This window comes from Papio anubis, chromosome 4 (genome assembly GCF_008728515.1).
Source record: "Papio anubis isolate 15944 chromosome 4, Panubis1.0, whole genome shotgun sequence".
NCBI classification, from domain to species: Eukaryota; Metazoa; Chordata; class Mammalia; order Primates; family Cercopithecidae; genus Papio; species Papio anubis.
The window spans coordinates 51,489,949-51,507,866 of NC_044979.1; the positions used below are offsets into that span (position 1 = coordinate 51,489,949).

The 17,918-nt window shown below is 36.2% G+C and overlaps 1 protein-coding gene across 1 annotated transcript in view; it reads left to right on the plus strand.

Annotated features, from left to right (window-relative positions):
• Positions 1-17,918, plus strand: part of COG5 (component of oligomeric golgi complex 5) — a 363,081-nt gene that overhangs the window by 278,342 nt on the left and 66,821 nt on the right. Inside the window, exons 13-14 of the mRNA XM_031665852.1 lie at positions 8,394-8,555; positions 10,729-10,828. Of these exons, the coding sequence (XP_031521712.1) occupies positions 8,394-8,555; positions 10,729-10,828 (262 nt within the window). The remainder of the gene's footprint in view (positions 1-8,393; positions 8,556-10,728; positions 10,829-17,918) is intronic.

Below are 17,918 nucleotides of genomic sequence, written 5' to 3' on the forward strand. Positions count from 1 at the left end.
ACCTCAGCCTCCCAAAGTGTGGGATTACAGGCCTGAGACACCTCACCCTGCTATCATCATGTACATTTTTTAAAATCATGGAATTGGAAGAGATTACATAGGGAAGATGTATACAGAGAGAGAAGAGAGAGCCTTGGTCCAAGAAAGGTACCAGCGTGTATAGATTAGTCAGTGGAGTGGCAGCTTACAAAGGAGACAAAGACAGAAAAAATGGTGAGATAGGAGGACAACTTAAAGCAGTGTGGAGCCCCAAAGAATGAGTTCATTTAAGTTGGAGTCCAGAAATGGTCCTAAGAGCAAACAGCAAGAGGAAGCAGCATCTATTCACGAAAGTATATGAAAATTTGGTCAGAAAAACTGGAGCCTATGGTATTTGAGCCAAGATTGTGCCTGTCTTACCCACCTCAGCTTAGTGAAATGGAGATTGTTCTCTAGATTGCAGTAGCCAAGAACATAGGGCTCCCTCTCTTCTAGCTCCAAGCTGGAAGGCTCTCTTCCTGGGAAGAGCAGGGCCTCAACATTATTCATAATGCCCTCAGCAGAAAGTTGCTGAGGCTGACTTTCAGGTAAGTGAGGTCAGGAGTAGGGAGCTGCCATATTGTGCCCAATTCCCACGTAATGAATGGGTCCTTGAGCATGGCAGACTCAAAGTACTGGGGCCCTAATTACCTTTGCCTGGGCTTTTGAAATAGTGATTCTATGCCAGGAAATATAAACTGAAAGGACCTCGTGCAGTTGCCTGCCACCAAGTTCTCACTTCCTAGAATGAGGTTATTCCCAGACCAAACTGAGGGTTGGACTGCTGTTTCTTGCTGCCCAATAACAAGATGCAGATTAGCTGGAGAGGAGGAGAGTTTTTTATTTCTATAACCAGTTGCAGCGATAAGGCCCGGAAAATATCGCCACACCAACTCAAAATTACAAAGTTTTCCAGAGCTTATATACCTTCTAAGCTATATGTCTACATGTAAGTGCATTCATCTAAAGACATAAATTAATCTATAACTAAGTTCTGAGTCTTAAAGACCTTCCTCTGGAGCCTCAGTAAATTACTTAATCTAAATGGGTCCCAGGTGCTGGGGTGATTACTCTTATCTTGTCTCCTACGAAATCATGGAGGTTTGGGGAGTTCTTTAGACCACCTATAAACTTGTTTGTGGAGGCCTGGAGAGTTTCTTCAGATCCCCAATAAAACTTTTTTAATCCTTAATGGTGGGCAACATAGTGAGACCCTGTCTTTACCCACTCCCCACACCCCCTTCCCAAATACAACTACACTTCACTTATAAGGGAGTCCCAATAACATTAACAGCTGACTTCTCAGCAGAAACAAAGGATGCCAAAAGGTAGCGGGCTCAGATTGCTCAAAGGAAAAAAAATGAGCCAAGAATCCCGTGTCCAGTAAAGCTGTCCTTTCAAAAATGAAGGCAAAATACTTTCCTTGATTTAAAAAAGAGAATGTGTTGCTAGCATTCCAGCTTACAAGAAATACTAAAGAAAGTTCTTCAGGTTGAAGCAAGTGACCCCAGATAATTTGAATCCCCACAGAGTAAAGGTAACTATGAAATTATAAAAGAAAATATAAACACACATTTTCTTCTCTTAACTGACCTAAAAAGCAATTATATGAAATAATATGTATAGAATGTATAAAACAAAAAGTGTCTGAGACAGGTCTCTATTAATTTAGAGGTTTATTTTGCACAAGTTGAGGATGTGCCTGGGAAAAGGAGACTCTAATCACTGAAGGATCTGTGACCTAGATTTTTTCCAAAGAGGGTTTTGAGGACTTCAAGATTTAAAGGGGAAAGAGTGGGCAGGAAGAGAAGGGGAAAAGAAAAAAGTGGGGAGGGTAGGTAGTGAGATAAGTGGTCACGTTCTTATGAGGCTTTAATTAGCACTCACTGAATCCACATGTTACATGTGAAAGGAGAGGGTACAGGAACAGTCAGTTATGCATTTGTCTCATGTTCAGCAAATCTGCATTTGTCTCATAGTGGGCAGTAGAATTATCTCTAATATTGTCATTGTCCCTATATGTGAAGATAAGCTGTTAATTTACAGGATCAGGGTGAAGGAGGCCACCTGGAGAGAGATGTGGCCTTCCATCTTACAGCTGTTTGGGAACAAAGGAAAGGAAGTTTTTTTGCATAACTCAATTTCCAAGCTTAACTTTTATCTTTGGCATAGCAAGTTTGGGGTCCCAAGATTTAATATTCCTTTCATAAAAGCATTGTTGAGACTATAACATTTAGAAATGTAATATGTGCCTAATACATTTGCAAATAACCTCACACAGGAGGTAGGTAGGAACAAAGCTGAAATTTGCTAGGAAATGGTGGCAGATAGTAAAGTAATAATTATAACAATTCATTGTTGGGTTTATTAACATTAATGGATGTAATATGTATAACAACACCACAAAGATAAAATATTTAGGAATAACTTTAACAAAAGGAGTGCAAATTTATACTCAGAAAACTGTAAAATATTGTTCAAAGAAATATCTAAATAAGTAGAAAAACACCTCATTTCATGAATTGCAAGACTTGACCTTGTTGAGATGGTAATGTGCCCCAAACTGATATATATCAATTCAGTACCGTAACTATCACTATCAGAATCTCAGCTGACTTCTTTGTAGAAAGTAACAAGTGATTCTAAAATTCATATGGAATTTGAAGGGACCCAGAATAGTTAAAACAATATTGAAGAAGAAGAAGAATGTAGGAGGGCTCACAAGAAATTTTAATCCCAGTGCTATAGTACTGCCTGGCACAAGGATAAACATAAAATTGAGAGTACAGAAAGAAACCCATAAATCTATGGTGAGCTGTCTTCAAAAAGTGTAAAGACCATTCTTTCAATTGAGAAAGAATTATCTTTTACACAAATGGTGCTGGGACAGCTGATAGTGACATACAAAAGAATGAAGTGGTGCCCTTCACACCATATACAAAAATTAACTCAAGATAGATCAAAGATCTAAATATTAGATTAAAAATATAAAACAAGGCTGGGCACCGTGGCTCATGCCTATAATTCCCAGCACTTTGGGAAGCCGAGGTGAGAAAATCAATTGAGCCCAGGAGTTTGAACCCAGCCTGGATATAGGGAGACCCCATCTCAACCAATCAATCTATACAAAAATTTACATATATATATATATATGTATGTTAGAAAACATATGGGTAAATCTTTATGCATTAGGATTTGGTAAATAATTCTTAGAGATGACACCAAAATCACAATCAACAAAAGACAAAATGATATATTGGACTTTCTGAAAATTAAAAACTTTGCTGCTTCAAAGGATTATCATCAGGAATGAGTGAAAGTATTTCTGACTCATATATCTGGCAATTGACTTGTTTCAGAATATATAAAGAACTCTTTCAAATCAACAATAAAAAGACAAATTACCCCATTAAAAAGTGGACAAGGGATCTGAGCAGACATATCTCCAAAAAACATAGATGACCAATAAGCACATGAAAAAGATGGTCAGGAAAATACAAATCAGAACCACAGTGAGCTACTACATCACACCCCCTCGGATGTCTGTAAACAAAAAGACAAATAGTAGCAAGTGTTGGCAAGGATGTTGAGAAATTACTGTCCTCATCTGTTGCTGGTGGAAATCTAAAGTGGTGCAGGGCCTTGGAAAAGGGTTTGGCAGTTCTTCAAACTTTTTTTTTTTTTCTTGAAACTGGGTCTTACTCTATAGCTTAGGCTAGAGTGCAGTGGTGCAATCACAGCTCACTGCAGCCTCTAACTCTCAGGCTCAAGCAGTCCTCTGCCTTACCCTTTGAGTAGCTGGGATTATAGGTAAGCACCACTAGCTGGGATTACAGGCATGCACCACCATGCCTGGCTAATTATTTTATTTTTTTGTAGCGCCATGGTTTCACTTTGTTGCACAGGCTGGTCTTGAACTCCTGGGCTCAAGGGATCCTCCCGCCTCAACCTCCCATAGTGTTGGGATTACAGGCATGAGCCACCATGTGCGGCCTCTTCAAACTATTAATATAGTTACCATATGACCCAGCAATTTCACTCCAGATGTATACCCAAGGGAAATAAAAACATATGTTCACATAGACATTTGTATGCAAATGTTTATTGCAGCATTATTCCTGATAGCTAAAAGATGGAAACAACCAAATGTCTGTCAACAGACAAATGGGTAAACAACATGTGCTATATTCATACAATGAAATATTACAATTAAAACATATACAATATTACCCATAAAAAGAAATGAAGTACTGTACATCCTGCAATGTGGATGAACCTTGAAAACATTATACTAAGTGAAAGAAGACAGTAAAACACACACATACACAGACACACACAGTATGTTATCCCATTCATATGCAAATCCAGAATAGCAAAATCTATAGAAACATAAAGTAGGTTAGTGATTGATTGGGGCTGGGGATGGAGTGAGGAAGGTGGAGTGTTATTGCTAAAGATACAAGAATTCTTTTTGAGGTGATAAAATGTTCTAAAATTGACTATGGTGATGATTGCACAGATCTCTGAATATACGAAATTCATCAAACTGTATACTTTCAGTGATTGAATTCAAGTGGTGGTATGCTATGTAAATTATATATATGAAAGTTGTCAGATTCAACATGGAGTCACTTGTGTCAAATCCTGACAAAATAGAGCTGGGGGAGGGTCATGAAGGGAGAGCTGTCACACATGATTTGCCTGATAACAAGAACTATCACAAGAAATTTTTCTGAACTGCAGCTTACTACACAAGTCACACAGGGACAGCAAGCCACTTACACAAGAACATTTGCCTGACACACTGTCTCACAAGCCCAATCCAAACTGCAAGGGCCTAACCATAACACTAAAATTACAAGTCCTACCTTGCAATTTACTGACACTCACCAGTCAGAACTCACCAGCTCTTATATAAGATGCTGCCAGTGCCAATAAACTTTTTTTTGAAAACAACTTGTATAACTTCCTCTTTCCCCAGTAAACCCCAGCCTTTCTTTTGTTTTCCAAACATACCAGAGGCCACCCTGTTCTGTGTGTAGGTTCAATATAGCAATCCTGCTTCTTGTATGTTATTTCCCATTAAAACCTTTTTACTTAGAATACATCTTTATATAATTTTTTATGCTGACGTATCTTTTTTCTTTAAATGACACATAATATTTATACATATGGAGTACAGAGTGATGCCATGATACATGTAATGTATAGCCATCAGATCTGGGTAAAAAGATAATGGGATAAGAAGAGACAGATTAAATTATTCTGGGAATTTTTTATTTTAAAAAAAGGAATAAAGCTACCTCTTTCATTGAAATAATAAAGTCACAGAGAATAGATGAAGTTGTAAGAGGGGAAAAAATGAGAGAAGTGCCAAGTTGAGAAAGGTCATGGCCAGTGGTTTTGCTCTTAGGGTAAAACCAAGAAAAAAGTCACCTATAAAGATTGAAGAGTTGCAAAAGTAGAATTTTAGGTTATTACTTTGACCTTCAGGTTTCTTGATATTAAAGAGGTTTGTATAAATGTCCAGTAGAAATCATTTTTTTCTCTGCAGTACTTGGCCAGCTTAGCAGCAGATACAGAGAACATCTCAGTAATATTTTCTTAGAACTTTGAAAGGAAGGTGAATTGGAAAAATCAGGGTGCTAATGAGAGCACCTTGAAATGATGGCTATGGAAAAAGGATGATATAGACCTGGTGGACTGATGGAGGCTGGAAGCAGGAAGGGGTCACGTAGCATAAATTACAATAAGGTCAAATAAGAAGTTCTTTAGAGTGAAATATACCACCCTTATAGATACACAAAGCTCAACATGACTCAGTCCATCTGTTTTCTCTGATGTTATCTTGTACTACCCTCCTGTTACGTGATCTGCTCCTCTGGGCAACACACTCAGGTATGGTCTCTCCTCAGGGCCTTTGTACTTGCTGTTCTTTCCTCATAGAAAGCGATTTCCCTGAAAGTCTACACAATTTGCTACCTCTTTTCCTTCAGGGCCCCTCGGTAAGCCTTCCTTTGCCTCATCCTATCTAAAATTGGATGAAAAAGGAAAAAAGACTTAAACATTATTCTCTATCTTTCTTGCTTTATTTTTCTCTTAGCACTTATCATATTCCATATTTAACTTATTTTAAATTTTTACTTTTGTGTATATCTCTCCTGTTACTATGTAAGCTTTAAGAGGACAGGGAATTTTTTTTTTTTTTTTTTTTTTTTTTTGACAGAGTCTTGCTGTGTCGCCTAGGCTGGAGTGCAGTGGCATGGTCTTGGCTCACTGCACCCTTTCCTCCTGGGTTCAAGCAATTCTCCTGTCTCCGTCTCCTGAGTAGCTGGGATTACAGGCACGTGCCACCATGCCACCAGGTCCGGCCGGGAATTTTTTTTTAAACCAAGTTCTCTACTATAGTTCTGCACCTAGGAAATACTTGGCAAATACTGTAGTGACTTAATATTTGTGGAAGGGAAAGTAGAGATAGAAGGTGGGGCATGTAGAAAGTTTCCTTTAAGCTTGAAGATCTTAGAAGTGGAGCAGTTCAAAGTGATGACTCAAATTTGGAAGCCCCCTAGTAAAGCCAAAATAAAGGTTATTATAAATGTAGACTTTTAATATAGGACATGTTTTAGAAAAGATGTTTGACATTGTAGTCACCAAAGATCTTTAATGGTAGATTTGGAGAATGGGAAAGTGTTCTTATAATTCAGTGCCAAAATTTCTGCAGAAGTGGTAAGAGGCTTCTGAGGTCAGTAGATGACATGAGTACAAATAGTGACATTTAAATAGATGGCTCAGACTTCAACAGAGGATTGCTTCAGACAGATTTAGATACTAAGTTATTTCATGCTCCCATCGTGGTCTTGGTATCTTCATCTATTAAAGAAATTATTATAATTAGCATTTTACCTGCCAATTTCTTCACAACTCTAAAGCGCTCTTAATCTCTATCTTCCCAGCACTTTACAAAGTGCCTGGTGCATAGTATTCTCAGTAAATATGTGTTGAGTGAAATACTTATTGAATGAGAAAATATTAAGAGATAACTATGGAATTATGATGTTGGAGCCAAGAGCATTCTGATCTCTAGGTCTTATCAGTTCACCAGAAGGGTGAGAAAAAGAGAAAGCCAAGTTTCACATACATGAAGAAGCAGGTCAGATGTTTTAAAGGTTAACTTTTTAGATGAAGGGAAATTTGTTCTTTATAAAAGAAAAAAGACAATGCAAAAGCTGGTAGAAGGATTGTAAACAGGGATGATGTGAGAAGACACTGAATTAATTATAGGAGTAAGGAAACATGAAAATAGTGGTTATAGACATTTGATAGTAATTGTTGAAAGAAAAATGTAAGATCAAATAGTTTGACTACTAAATGAAAATCAGCATGATTTCAGGATACAGGAAGATAAAAGATACAGGAAGTGCAAGCAGGAAAGAAATATTTCTCAGGTTAAGTTTGATATTGTGAAGAATATTATAAAACAAAGAACTCTACTTGGGAATATTTACATGATTTTAGGACTTTCACAAATACTTTTTATTTTGTCTCACAAAATAACTCAAAAGTGGAACACAAAAATGGAAAACGTAAAACCTAAGTCTGTACACTTCCCTCTCAGACAGTGAGGTTTATTAGGGAGGCAGCTGTGGATGGAAAGGGCCAAGCTAATGGAGCAGGTCTCTGCAGGCTGGTCTCTCTTCCCTATGCTTTGATAACTCTGTAAGTAGGATTTGCAAGTAAAGGCATATCCCCCATTAGCATTAATAGGATTTTACTGTTACTCCTTTAGTTTAAGGAAACAGATAATACAGTAGGTTTGGTGCATATTATTGTGCATTGATAGTGGGGACTTATGTAGAAATTAAAATGTTAATATAGGCCAGACACAGTTGCTCACATCTGTAATCCCAGCACTTTGGGAGGCTGAAGCAGGTGGATCACTGGAGTCAGGAGTTTGAGACCATCCTGACAAACATGGCAAAACCCCATCTCTACTAAAAATACATCCATTAGCCGGGCATGGTGGCGGACAGCTGTAATCCCAGCTACTTGGGAGGCTGAGGCAGGAGAATCGCTTGAACCCAGGAGGTGGAGATTGCAGTGAGCCAAGATTGCACCACTGCACTTCAGCCGGGGCAGGAGTGAGACTCCATCTCAAAACAAACAAACAAACAAACAAAAAAGTTACTATAGTTCTGAATGTTTAATTGTGAAATATATTTGTAAATATGTACATTGTAAAACAAATTATTTTCTTTTTCTTAATATAGAGTTACGTTTTTATGGGAGGTTTTTAAAAAAGATATTTACAGCCTGATACAATAGCATTTAGTTCTGTGCAGTTTTAAGTTAGTTTTTAAAAAATTTTGTTTCCACAGTCCAGAAAAGGCTTTGAAAGACTCACTACAACCCTATGAGGCTGCTTATCTATCAAAATCCTTATCTCGACTCTTCGATCCTATCAACTTGGTTTTTCCCCCTGGTGGTCGTAATCCTCCTTCCTCTGATGAACTTGATGGTATTATTAAAACTATAGCAAGGTACGTATTTTTTATATAGCGGCATGCCATATAAGATGACTGCCATATTTGTTAGTGATATATGATAGCAGTACATTTTTAATTTATTTTCAAATTATTCAAGTAATTAGGCCCACAATTAAGAATTTTACAGTAAATGAGTGCACGCATAGTAAGTACTTGAGATTCCAATTAATAAAATAATTTAAATACCTTAAATATAGTCTAAAAATAGTCTATTATAATTATTCTGTATCTTGCCAAGGATGCAAAGTAAACCTGGCTGTTTATACCATAGTAAATTTCTTACATTATACAAGAAATCAAATACAATAAATGATTTTATAAATTCAGAAACTAAAACATACAGGTTAATTTTTTTTATCCTAAACTCCAGAAAGTGCTTCATGGCAGAAATAGGAATATAAGTTTGATTAGCTTGCGTTTGCTATTTTAAGCTTTTTAAGTGAATGTGACAGCTTTTAGGACTCTAAAAAGGGAGGGTATCGTAGCAGAGGTGCCACCTGAATGCCTGCAGACAATGTAATTATATACTGTTGGCTTTAGACACTTATTTAAAAGTTGTCCAGACTAATTTGCAGTTGAAATTATCTGTTTCTGTCATGACTAACAAGTTGTCATAATAATAGATCTGTACATTTGAGATTGATATTTTAAGGAATAAAAAATAGTATGAGACCGAGGTCTAAATTCTTTTAAAGATTTGAAGATGGTGATTCTGAGGTATGGAAGAGTAAGACTAAAAAGCCACAGGTGGCCAGGCATGATGGCTCACGCCTGTAATCCCAGCACTTTGGGAGGTGGAGGTGGGTGGATCACCTGAGATCAGGAGTTCGAGACTATCCTGGTGAAACCCCATCTCTAGTAAAAATTCAAAAATTAGCTGGGCCTGGTGGCGCATGCCTGTAACCCCAGCTACTCAGGAGACTGAGGCATCAGAATCGCTTGAATCCGAGAGGCGAAGGCCGCAGTGAGCCGAGATCATGCCACTGCACTCCAGTCTGGCTGACAAGAGTGAGTCTCAAAAAATAAAAATAAAAAGCCACATGTATAATAATATACATAAGCATATCTTTTGCTGCAGATGTACCTACAAATTATCTAGATTGCCCAGCATCTTGGTCTTAAATCTCTCCACAATTGCCTTGACTTTCCAAAGTTCTGACTAGGTCCTAGTAACTTGATCTCTTTGACCTGTTTATGTAAATATTAAAGAGGAATCTCTCCCATTCCTCTATGCAAGTGGACAATGCTATAATCAAATATAATCTACAGCTGGAAGAATCATGCTTATGGTAGTGTTTAATAAAATTTAAAAGTGAACATTAACAAAATTATGTCTCAATACTATATGAAAGTGCATTTTTGTTATACATAGTATGCACTAGTATTGCTTCAAACTCTTTCAACTTCTTTAGAAAGAGAATCTGGTAAGATTTACTCTACTACTTCAGGGACAATAATTACTTTTCTTGCTTTCCATCTGTATATGGGTTTCTATATGATTTTTAATTTCTAGTATTCTTTCCATGGTCTTTATAAAATACCTTTTTTTTTTTTTTTTTTGGCAGTCAGATCAAATGCCCCAATTAATCCAATGTTGAAGTTGAAAAGAAGCATGACAAAAAAATACTTTAAGAATCCGAATTTTAAAAATTTGTAATTATAGACCTGCTATGCTTTTATATTATTTAAAAAGCTACTCTATTCAAACTAGCATGAATTGGCATAATTTCTACAGAAACTGAGTATATATCATGTGTAATTTATATTTTTAGCCTGTGTCCGTTCCAGGTCATCATTTCCATTCAAGAGCTGTCATTTCCTTGCAGATGTCTGTGATATGCAATGCCTCTAATTGCACTTTGTCAGTCTTACCAAGAGTGCGACTTTAAAAATCTGTACACGATTTACTCCTTTAATGACAGACTGAACCCACATATGACATGCTTTTATTAATGAGAAACTGGTCATTAAGGAAGCTGTCTCCAGGCACATTTTCCTAATGCTGAATTTAGGTGGTAAAATGAAACAATGCAACCAGTTCTTGGAAGTAGTGAAATCTATAAAAAGAATAACCATATTGCTTATTGGGTTTGAGTTTTTATCTTGCTCTTTACTTTGTTGATGAACGATGGTGCTAATATTTAAAAACTGTTTTTATTTTCTCCAGTGAACTAAATGTTGCTGCTGTTGATACAAACCTCACATTAGCTGTGTCAAAAAATGTGGCAAAGACCATCCAGTTATACAGTGTAAAGTCAGAGCAGCTTGTAAGTGATATCCTTTATCTGTAAACTTTAATGATTTTGTTTAAAATTACTAACTATATAATACTTGACTAATCATAAATATTGAATTGACTATTCATTTACTTCCATTTTTACTGTAGTGAAAGTTTGTAACTTCCCGATGAATTTAAACTAGAAAAAAAATTTCTGTTAACAAAAAAATGGCCCTCCTACACATTGTCAGTACACTTTCAGAAGACAGGCAAGTTTTATAAGGTTTCTTTTTTTAACGCATGTGCCAATTAATGGGCTAATTATGTATTTTTAAATATTTAAATATTTTAAATAATTTACATAAATTATAATTATATATGATCAATCAAATTTTCCCTTTTGTGTGACCACTAATTCCATATATCATTCATGAATGGTCACCTAGTGTGAAATTGACTTGAACTGTTAGAAAACTGTTGTAGGAAGTAAAGTACGTAAAATTTTAGTAGAAAAATGTTTATTTACTTTTTAAAGATTCCAACCTCAGAGCCTGGGAGTTTAACCCTAAAATTATTCTATTTGAAATAGCTATAGGCATGCATTTAAAATAATAAGTACATAACTGAATCATAATCTTAATTCTATACATTAATGTTTTAAAGGTAAGCATACATATTTCACCAGTATGTATGTATGCTAATTGAAATTCAAACAAAATAAGACTTCAATTTTTTTTATTGTTATTGATATACTAATTTTAGACAGTGTATCAAAATCTGATTGTCTCCACTATCTTTAGAGTGTTAGCCAACTACATTTTCAGTTTATCCTCTCTAACTGTTCCCAATTGAAATATCATAATAAACAAAATAATCTACTTTTACCTATATCCAAGTTGTTTCAGTTTGTTCTGTGATAATTTTTAGGGTAAGTTGGTGACATACTGAAGGACTTACATAAAATGATCTTTGGAGGTAACAGTCATGTTACGAGGCTTCCTACTTTTAGTTCCCATGGATGGCCAGATTTTGTTTGCAAATATGGTACAACTATTTTCCATTCAGTTGATCTTGTAGTCTTGACAAAATCATCTTACAAGCTTCTTTTTAAGAACTTTATTGAAAACTAACCATACAGAGATATGGAAGCTCTTCGTAGGAAATCACTATGAATTTAGATTAGTAATTTTTCTCTCAATCTGTGTTTAAAGATGCTTTATTATAATGTTCATTGCTTCAAAAGCATGGTTATTGCTATAAATAAAATTCAGTATTATATCTACTGGAGTTTAGTGTAATTACTGACAATGCCAAGACCTGAAGTTAACACCGTAAGAAAGATCCAGCATATATATAGAAAGTACCTTGCATTGAGAGTACGGAGGGACAGTGGTAATGGCAATATGTACTTTAGTTAACATAGTAATGGCTTAGATGAAATAAAAATATATCTACAAATGTTTGAGTTGATACTGTTGATCAAATTGTTGGTGGCTGTAAATTACTTAAGCCTACCTAACGTACCTGCAGTGTTGAAGGCTAACAGAAAATCATTACATTTTTTGGTTTTTAATTGGATTATTTCTTTTTTTATTAAAGATACTTTTATTTTTCAACTTTCATTTTAGTGTATAAGGGAAACTTAAGCATTAAATAAGATTATAAAAAGCATATGCCCTATTTTTTAAAATACATTATTGACTAATGTCTTAAGTAACAACTTGCTGTGATTGTTCATTTCTTGGCATTTAATAACACTCTTCTACTCCTCTATGTTTTAAAATTATACCTGTTCTTTAATCTTTACAAATATTCCTATTCTTTTAGAATAATTTGACTGAAAACATTTAGAGGAAAATAGCCAAATAGTCTTTAGTGGAAGAAAGACTTGAAACAGATTTTTGAATTGGATAACTACTCTGCCTATAAATGGAAATGTTGACTTGAGATTTGGTACAAAATCTAAATCAATGAGTGGGAGATTCTTTTCAAAGATGAAAAATTTAAGCTTCCAATCTACAAGATTAAGAAGTGACAGAATCTGTTGTTTCCTGACTTTCTAATGATCGCCATTCTGACTGGCATGAGATTGTGGTTTGATTTGCATTTCTCTAATGACCAGTGATGATGAGCTTTTTTTCATATGTTCGTTGGCTGCATATATGTCTTCTTTTGAGAAGTGTCTCTTCAGATCCTTCGCCGACTTTTTGATGGGGTTGTTTGTTTGTTTGTTTTGTAAATTTGAGTTCTTTGTAGATTCTGGATATTAGCCCTTTGTCAGATGGATAGATTGCAAAAATTTTGTCCCATTCTGTTACCTGTTCACTCTGATAATAGTTTCTTTTGCTGTGCAGAAGCTCTTTAGTTTAATTAGATCCGATTTGTCAATTTTCGCGTTTGTTGCCATTGCTTTTGGTGTTTTAGTCATGAAGTCTTTGCCCATGTCTATGTCCTGAATGGTATTGCCTAGGTTTTCTAGAGTTTTTATGGTTTTAAGTCTTTTGTTTAAGTCTTTAATCCATCTTGAGTTAATTTTTGTATTGGGGTAAGGAAGGGGTCTAGTTTCACATTTATTAAATAGGGAATCCTTTCCCCATTGCTTGTTTTTGTCAGGTTTGTATAAGATCAGATGGTTGTAGATGTGTGACGTTATTTCTGCAGCCATTAAAAAGGATGAGTTCATGTCCTTTGCAGGGACATGGATGAAGCTGGAAACCGTCATTCTCAGCAAACTAACACAGGAACAGAAAACCAAACACTGCATATTCTCACCCATAAGTGGGAGTTGACCAATGAGAACACATGGACACAGAGAGGGGAACATCACACACCAGGGCCTGTCAGTGGGTGGGAGGCTAGAGGAGGGATAGCATTAGGAGAAATACCTAATGTAGATGACAGGTTGATGGGTGCAGCAAACCACCATGGTACGTGTATACATGTGTAACAAACCTGCATGTTCTGCACATGTATCTCAGAACTTAAAGTATAATTTTAAAAAAAAGGAAAGAAAAGAAAAGAAGGAAGAGAGGGAGGAAGGGAGGGAATAAGGGAGGGAGGGAGATCAGATAATTAATGGAATGTTCAAGCAGTGAGATAAAGGAAAGCTAGAATTTTAAGCATGCTTTCAGAAAGAGTGACTTGAAAATACAGCCTGAAATGTACATTGAGCAGCTTTTCAGAATCTGAAATTTATTTCCCTAAAGATTAGTTATAGAAGTTTCTTGGCTACTGAAACATTTTAGTATACTTAATTATAGCTTTAATTCATATCAGGAGAAAGACTTATAAAAGGTTTTTTCAAGCTGATTTTTAATATTCTGGGATATAGTAGATTACAACATTAAATTATATGTAGAGTGCATTATATACTTAATACATCTGAAATTATTTTTATGATTACCTATTTTTTTCCCTAAGGCTTTTCTCTTACTAATCACCAAAGGTATGTGTTATACAAACCTATATCTCTGTAAGGAGAAATTCTTCGGTCCTTCTGAATCCAAAGCGGTACCAGAGAATTTATTTTAAAAGTGAGGTTGGGCCACAAAAATAACTACCGTCATTAACCTTTATAGTGAATCAGGGAATTGTGCCAAGCCATTTATATATATTATTTCATTTATTTCACAGCAGTCCCATTAGATGGAAGTATTACTGTCCACCACTACAAAATGTAGAAATTGAAGCTGAGAACAGTTAATAGCATGAGTAATATCGACTACTAAAATTAGAATGCCTGGAAGCAGGTGTTGGCACTAGCATTCAAATCCAGACCAGACTGTAAAACAAGCTTGTTCAACTCGCCTTATTTTTTACTGTTGTTGTTCTCTTGTGTTTTGTTAGGCTTTTAGCAGCCTGAAGCCATGATTTTTAGTTTCTGTCTCTAGTGCTAAGCGGAAAAGTATGAGTAAGGGACTTTACTGGCCCAACCAGAAACAGAAACTAAGAACCCATGACTGTATTCTCTCCCATGTTCACCTCTGCACCAACCTTTAATGTTTTCTTATTTCTGATCTGTAGCTTATATATAAACATAGCATCTTTTTTATTTAAGAAAAGTTACATTGTGTTATACATATTGTTTTGTGAATTGTTCATTCATTTTACAGTATATCAAGATGTTAATATATGCGTAATATATTTTATTTATGTGTAGAATAGTTTATTTTACTTCTGTGCTCTTAATGTATAGTTAGATGATTTCATAGTTGAATTTTGAAATAGTAGGGATTTAGCATTGAGGCTTCACATCTGAGTTCTAAGCAATAGGATTTAGTTCCTCCAATATGTATTTAACTTAGTATGGGTCATGTGAATATCAGCTTTCTAGATGCTCTTTTGTAAAAGTGAGATCAAAGTTTTTTAGATTTTCATTTAAAAATTCTTATTTGTCTTGACAGCAATTGTGAGTTTATAATTAACTAAGTAGAATTTTGTGTTTCAAATCCACATACCCTATAGGTGTAATATTATAATATTTTATGACTGAACTGAACAAATTATTTAATGGTGATATATTGGGGATTTGTTTGTATAGTCTGAAATGTGACCTTTAGAAGAAAAAGTCCCTATTACAGTGGAAAGTTTGGGGGTTTTTGTTTGTTTTTGAGATGATCTTACTCTGTCGCCCAGGCTGAAGTACAGTGTCATGATCATGGCTCATTGCAACCTCCACCTCTCAGGCTCAAAGTATCCTCCTGCTTCAGCCTCTGGGCACGCCAGCATGCCTAGCTAATTTTCTTAATTTTTGTAGAGATGGGGGTCTCGCCACATTGCTCAGGCTGGTCTCGAACTCCTGGGTTCAAATGATCCATAGCCTTGGCCTTCTGAAGTACTGGGGTTACAGGTGTGAGCCAATGTACCTAGCCACAATGGCAAGTTTTAATTAGTATTTTCCTTATCCTCTGTGTGTTAAAAGGAAACTAAAATATTAGTATATATTTTATTGGCACCTTTAAAATTTATATAGGCTTGTAAAGTTTTTTGATATCAATTTTGGAGGCAAATATATTAATAAGTATTCCTTTTAAAAACTGAAGGGTATTTTCCGACACTAACCATTATTTGATGGTTCCAGGGAATGGCATCTAGAATCTTAGTGTAAATGGCAAATGTTATGAACTGTGAGAAAGGAGATTGGCATTTAATTAGGTTGCAGACCATTTGAAACAATAATAGGAATGACATTTAAGGGGAGGTCTCAACTTCAATGCAGATCAGTAGCTGTGTATGAGGTCATTAGTTCTAGACACTAAGGTTTTATTTTAAGACTTTGTAAATATGCACTTTATTCTTCATATAATTTCATAAGTTGGAGACTTGACATTCCTATGATGGAAAAAAGCATACATGTGTGATGTTTAAATGATATAGAGACATGAGCTCAAATATGAGTTCAATTTTTTTTTTTTTTGCTTGTTTGTTTGTTTTTAGTTTTAAAAGTATTGGCCAGGTCTGGTGGCTCATGCCTATAATCCCAGCACTTTGGGAGACTGAGGTGGGCGGATCACCTGAGGTCAGAAGTTCAAGACCAGCCTGACCAAAATGGTGAAACCTCATCTCTACTAAAAATACAAAAATTAGCCAGGTGTGGGTGCACGCCAGGAGAATCACATGAACCCAGGAGGCGGAGGTTGCAGTGAGCTTAGCGTGCACCACTGCAGTCAAGCCTGGGCAACAGACTGAGACTGCATCTCAAAATAAATAAATAAATACAAGTATTATTTAATGGAGATTTTAATGTCATCTACATGGGCTGTCACCCCATATATTATTATATGGTAATAGCTTATGTTGTTAATACAAAAAAAAAACACACAAAGGAAATATGAAATCACTTGGAAGAGTTTTTATATTATGTGCAAACAGGTGAAACAAATCAGTTTTGTCTTTTTGACCAAATGCACTTTCACTGTAATACAAACACAACACACCAATCCCTTTAGGTTACCTGGCTAGCCTCTTGATCCTTTTTTTTTTTTTTTTTTTTTTAAGAGAAGGGGATCTCACTGTGTTGGCCAGCTTGGTCTTGAACTCTTGGCCTCAAGCAACCTCCCACCTCAGCCTCCCAAAGTGAGCCACCACGCCTGGCCCTCTTGATCCTTTAGATAGCCTTCCACTCTTTGTTACCTCTCTTCTTACGTTGGACTGTTTTGGGATTACTTCATCCTTTCTTCAAGATAGCTTTCTGGCCTGATACACTGGCTATGCCTATAATCCTAGCACTTTGAGAGTTCGAGACAGAAGGATTGCTTGAGCCCAGTAGTCCAAGACTAGCTGGGGCAACATAGTGAGACCCTGTGTCTACAAAAGCAGAAGAAAAAAAGATAGCTTTCTGACTTGCTTCTTAGACCTGTAAGAGCTTCATTTTCCGGGGGCTGTGGCAAATCAATACTAGACGAACTGTCAGGACTAAGAGTCAGTAGATCATATTGAAGACAGAGAGCAATGACAAATAATATTTTCAAGAGAAAGTAAAAAATTTGAAATTGTTAGTTAAAGCAAGTCAAAGTCTGTGTTAGTTATCTGTTGTCATAAGAATGCTGTGTAACTGACAACCGCTGTTGACATGGGTGACACACAGTAAGCATTTTTGCTCATGCTTCTCGGGTCATATGGGGACTAGCTAGGTGGCTTTACTGAGGTTGGCTGGGTTTACTCACGAGACTGGCTGGCTGCTGTTCTAGGCTGGCCTTAACCATATTAAAACTCTGCTCTGTTATATGTATCTCTAATCCTGCAGCAGGCTATCCTGGGCCTGATCTCATGATGAAGACAGGGCGCAGGAGAGAAAATATTCCCATAAGTCTCACTCACCAAAACAACCCCTCCACAGTACAAAATTAAGTAGCAAAGAATGTACATACAAAGTTGGTGAAGAATTGGGACGAATTATGCCATCTATCACAAAGCCAAATTGAGAGCATGTAACAATGAAAAAAGAGAGCTCATGAACCTTTTTAATTTTAATTCTTAATATTTACAGACAGGGTATCGCTACATTGCCCGACTGTTATGCAGGGAGTATTCGCAGGTGCAACCAGTGTTCTCTAAAGCCCCAAACTCCTCGGCTCGAGCAATCCTTTTGCCTCAGCCTCTCAAGTAGCTGGGACCACAGGCAACTCCACCACACCTGG